The sequence below is a fragment of the Salvelinus sp. IW2-2015 genome, unplaced genomic scaffold, assembly GCF_002910315.2.
Source record: "Salvelinus sp. IW2-2015 unplaced genomic scaffold, ASM291031v2 Un_scaffold2081, whole genome shotgun sequence".
NCBI classification, from domain to species: domain Eukaryota; kingdom Metazoa; phylum Chordata; class Actinopteri; order Salmoniformes; family Salmonidae; genus Salvelinus; species Salvelinus sp. IW2-2015.
The window spans coordinates 64,114-69,113 of NW_019943422.1; the positions used below are offsets into that span (position 1 = coordinate 64,114).

At 40.0% G+C, this 5,000-nt stretch overlaps 1 protein-coding gene across 1 annotated transcript in view; it reads left to right on the forward strand.

The window, feature by feature from the left end:
- Window positions 1-5,000, forward strand: part of LOC112072909 (pituitary adenylate cyclase-activating polypeptide type I receptor-like) — a 73,671-nt gene that overhangs the window by 4,464 nt on the left and 64,207 nt on the right. Inside the window, exon 2 of the mRNA XM_024140287.2 lies at window positions 1,413-1,521. Coding sequence (XP_023996055.1) covers window positions 1,413-1,521 — 109 coding nt within the window. The remainder of the gene's footprint in view (window positions 1-1,412; window positions 1,522-5,000) is intronic.

Sequence of the window (5,000 nt, forward strand, 5' to 3'; positions counted from 1 at the left end):
CCACCACACACACACACACAACAACACACACAACACACACACCACACACACCACACCTCAAGCTGGACTTTCCGCTGCACCACGCATAAGGAAGTGCACTCCTCCAGAGCCTGACAGTATCTATAATAACCCCCTCAGTAAGGCTTAAAAAATGCGCGTCCGTATCTAGCTCTGTAGCTTTTCACAACTACATACTGCAGCGGTCTCTCCTTTCCACTTTGCAACAGACAGATAGCACTGACACAGGTTTGGCTGCCGAGAGGGATAACAGAGCATATGTTAATGGAATGTAATGGAAGCTGAGATTACCTTACAACAAATACCTACATCCAATTACACTGCAGAGAAATCTATACTCTACGCTCACCGTATCACAAGCCTCTTTAGCTGCATGGCTACTGCTATTTAGAGATAATGAATAAAAATAACCTACACTACTAGTTCACAATCACATCCAGTGTGCTCGTTCTCTCGCATGTTTCACGTAACAATCATCTAGCTTCTATTGTCAACTGTTCCCCTACAAACGCCTCCACAAGCAGGCAACAGCACTGTGTATAAATATAGCCAGCTTGTAGTAGAACCTCAGTTTACTGTATTTTGAGGACTGTTAGTTTTAAGGACTGTAAGTTACTGTATTTACGTATTTCGTGATTTTGAGTTTGAGTCAACTTACATGCAGCAGAAACACAGGTTTGGACAGTTTGAGGACCAGGTATACAAGCAAGAGAACACAGGGTTTAGGACAGTTTGAGGAAATAATACAGCAAGAGAACAGCAGGGTTGTTGGACATCTTGATGACAATGTAATACAGCAAGAAAACAAGGTTTGGACAGTTTGGGACACAACACATGCTAAAACAGAAACAGGAGGTACATTGACTGTGTGTCACATTGTGTTGTGTGTGTGTGGTTTGTGTGTTGTGTGTGTGTGTGTGTGTGTGTGTGTGTGTGTGTTGTGTTGTGCGGTGGGTGTTGTGTGTGTGTGTGTGTGTGTGTGTGTGTGTGTGGAGTGAACAAAGCCATAACCCAAACTGCATCAGCAGCAGACTGCCTCTATAATATGGGTAAATAAGGGGGTGTTTCAAAGGAAGATGCTGTTTTGCTGTGAGTAGTTTTAGTGGCCTACAAATAGGACAGGAGGGAGGGTGATAATGACTTTCTTACTCTCTGTGTTGAATAATGTAATAGTACAGTGTGCGTAAAGGGACAATGTTATACGGTGGCACGTGTAGTCCCAGTAAAGAACAAAATAAAACACTTCAAATGTGTAATGTGAAACGTGACAACTTTTCCTACATTTGAAGTTCTGTGCTTTTTCATAGCTAAATAAAGTCATCACCCTCTCCCTCTCCCTCTCCCTCTCCCTCTCCCTCTCCCTCTCACTCTCCCTCTCCCTTCTTGCACCCCAGATGGAGGCTATCCATCCAGACTGTGCCCTGGTCTCTCATCACATGAAGGCCCAGGAGAGCTGTATCCACACACGCAGACAGGAAGGCCGGAACCGCTCTGCCAGGACAGGTATGTGGGTGTGGTGTGGTATGGTGTGTGTAGAGTATCTTTCAGGGATTTTTTGTAATATATCATAAGACATCTAGTGGCCCTTTTGAGTACTTCAGATTATCGCGTCTGTAATGATCTCTGGCCCTTTAATTATTATTATTATTATAACAAAATGTATTATTTCATGCACCAAAGAAAACAAGTGCTAAACAAAAAATAAATGGTGTCCAGGTGTGGTTGGAAGCCCAAGGGTTTACTTACACCACAAAAAACTAACCTTTGTGTGGCCTTATCAAGTAAAATAATGAAATAATTACATCTGATGATTTTTAAGTAAAAAATAGAATGACAAAGCTGTAAAACATTATCCTAAATATAAACCATCAACTTAGTGAATACCATTGGTGTTTAATATGAGGGTTTCAGCATGACATATCCTTTAGATTTTTTCCCACACACATTTCTTTATTTTCCTATGTATGTATGTATTTGTTGGCAATTTGATGTTTTGACGTCAGTCTGGTGGCAGTTGTTAAAAATTTAAATAGTTGTAAAAGTTGCAGAGTTAATTTAAAATAATGATTAGATGCTTTTTTCATTAATTAGGCTATTTTCTGTTGAACCATACGTTCTATCTACTAGAATCCCATGGACAATATGGACACAGGTATAAAACATGTATACTATATATGAATAATAATTTTTAAAAGTTATATAAGTATAAATTACCAAAGTTACAATAGATTGCCATAGATTTTCTGTTAATTACCAAAATGACAGAAGCTTCTGGTATCTTTGGTAAACTAACAGTAGCTTTGCAACCCTAGGTGTGTGTGTGTATGTATTTGTGTTTGTGTGTGGACATCATACGTCTGGAGGGTACGCAATGTATTGCAAATATAAACAGACTAGCGTATAAAAGCTCACAGGACAATCACTCATGAAACATTTCTGCTACCTTAGCAAGAGGCGACTGACTCCATCCTCATTCAAGCTTCTGTATTTGCAATTCATTGTAAAACGAAAATAGGTAGAAAGAGGAAAACACATTTCTAAATACATTTTCCTTCAGCGATGTAGCTACGCCAGAGCAGCCGACAGCCAATCGGGGGAGGTAATCAGGTGTGGAGGTTCCTCAGATTAAAGGATGTTAGTTAGTTTGTTAGTCCTCTCTAACTGAAAAGTGAAGAGTAAACACACACACACATAGGGTTGCAAAGCTACTGTTAGTTTACCAAAGATACCAGAAGCTTCTGTCATTTTGGTAATTAACAGAAAATCTATGGCAATCTATTGTAACTTTGGTAATTTATACTTATATAACTTTTAAAAATTATTATTCATATATAGTATACATGTTTTATACCAGTGTTCATATTGTCCATGGGATTCTAGTAGATAGAACGTATGGTTCAACAGAAAATAGCCTAATTAATGAAAAAAATCATCTAATCATTAAACATTACACTCCCACAAGTTCCAAAATAATAGAGAGATTTCAAATGTCTTATTATGTCTATATACAGTGTTGTAATAATGTGCAAATAGTTAAAGTCGCTGTCCCTCTTCCCCTTTCTCTCTCTCTCTCGCTCTCTTTCTCTCTCAATTCGGTTAAATTCAATTCAAAGGGCATTATTGGCATGGGAAACATATGTTTACATTGCTAAAGCAAATGGAATAGACAATAAACAAAAGGGAAATAAACAAGGGAAACATTAGTGAACATTAGTGAACATCTCTCTCTCTCTTTCCATCTCTTTCTCGCTCACCCCTCTCTCTCTCTCTTTCTCTTTCTCTTTCTCTTTCTCTTTTCTTTCTCTCTCTCTCTCCTCTCTCTCTTCCTCTCTCTCTCTCCTCTCTCTCTCTCCTCCTCTCCTCTCTCTCTCTCTCTCTCTCTCTCTTCCTCAAATTCAAGCTGCTTTATTGGCATGAAAAACATTGTGTCAATATTGCCAAAGCAGCAATGATACAATATACATTGTAATAAAATTATAAACAATAACAAATAATAATATTAAAATGGCAGTAAATAATAATACAAAATTAAATACAAAAATAATAACAATAAAATGGTAACAGTCAAAGTCGAATGTAATGTAATAAATCTAAAATATAAATGGAAAATAAAACTATAACTAACTTATAACTAAATAACGTCATCTTCACCATTACATCAGTACTACAACTACTATCATCATTACCCACTACTACCACCACCACCATCACTAAACTGATATCATTACCATTACCACCCATACCACTACTATTTGGAATGATAAACAACAATAATAATAGTAATAACAAATAACAGTAATAACAATAACAGTAATAATAAGTAAGTTACTGCTTACTATGCAGATGTTATTATTCAGTGTCCCTCAGCGCTATGGCAGGGTAAATACATATTTGGCTGCCAAGAGGAGCCATTGCTCCTTCGGCCATGAGTATTTTTAGTTTTTCCTCTGGTTTTTATAAGTTAAAATTTGGAATAAATGTAGTCATTTCTGTGAATAATGAATCTCTTGGTGAGGAATATTTATCACAGTAAAGGAAAAAGTGCATTTCGGGCTATGGGCACGCACTGGGGGACACCGTGCCCTTAACCGCATAACACCGGTGCCCTGACCAGTAACGTGCTGCTTATGATAAGCACGAGGAGTGAGCTCAGGTCTGCTACCTGGCTTAGCCACACTCCTCTTTAGCCCCCCCAAAAAAATTCTGGGGCTGCCTCTCGTACCTGTCGCGCTGCCGTGCTGCCTCCTCATATTCGCCGCCGCTCAGCTTTCGCTCCCTCCAGCTCAGCTTTTGGGGCGACGATATTCCCCAGCCTGTGCCAAGGTCCTTCTCCGTTTAAATTCTCCCTCCCATGTCCAGGAGTCCTGAGATTTTGGGCGCTGCAGCTGCTGCTGTCCATTACCACGCTGCTTGGTTCTTTTGTGGTGGGTGATTCTGTAACGCTCGTCTTCCTCCTCGTTCTGAGGAGGAGCAAGGATCGGACCAAAATGCAGCGTGGTTTGAATACATACTTTGAATAATATCAACGAATACGAAAAACACTTGATAAACTACAAAACAACAAAACGACCGTGAAACAGACCTAACATGAGAACATAAAACATGAACGCACGAACAGGAACAAACGAACACGAAACGAAACAGTACCGTGTTGGCGAGAACAAACACAGACACAGCAACAATCACCCACAAACAAACAGTGAGAACAGCCTACCTTAATATGGTTCTCAATCAGAGGAACGTAAAACACCTGCCCCTGATTGAGAACCATATCAGGCTAGTTGACAATGAACCCAACATAGAAACACATAACATAGAATGCCCACCCAGCTCACTCCTGACCAACTAAACAATACAGAACAAAGGAAATAAGGTCGAGGAACGTGACAGTACCCCCCCCCCCCCCCCCCAAGGTGCGGACTCCGGCCGCAAAACCTGAACCTATAGGGGAGGGTCTGGGCGGGAATCTGTCCACGGTGGCG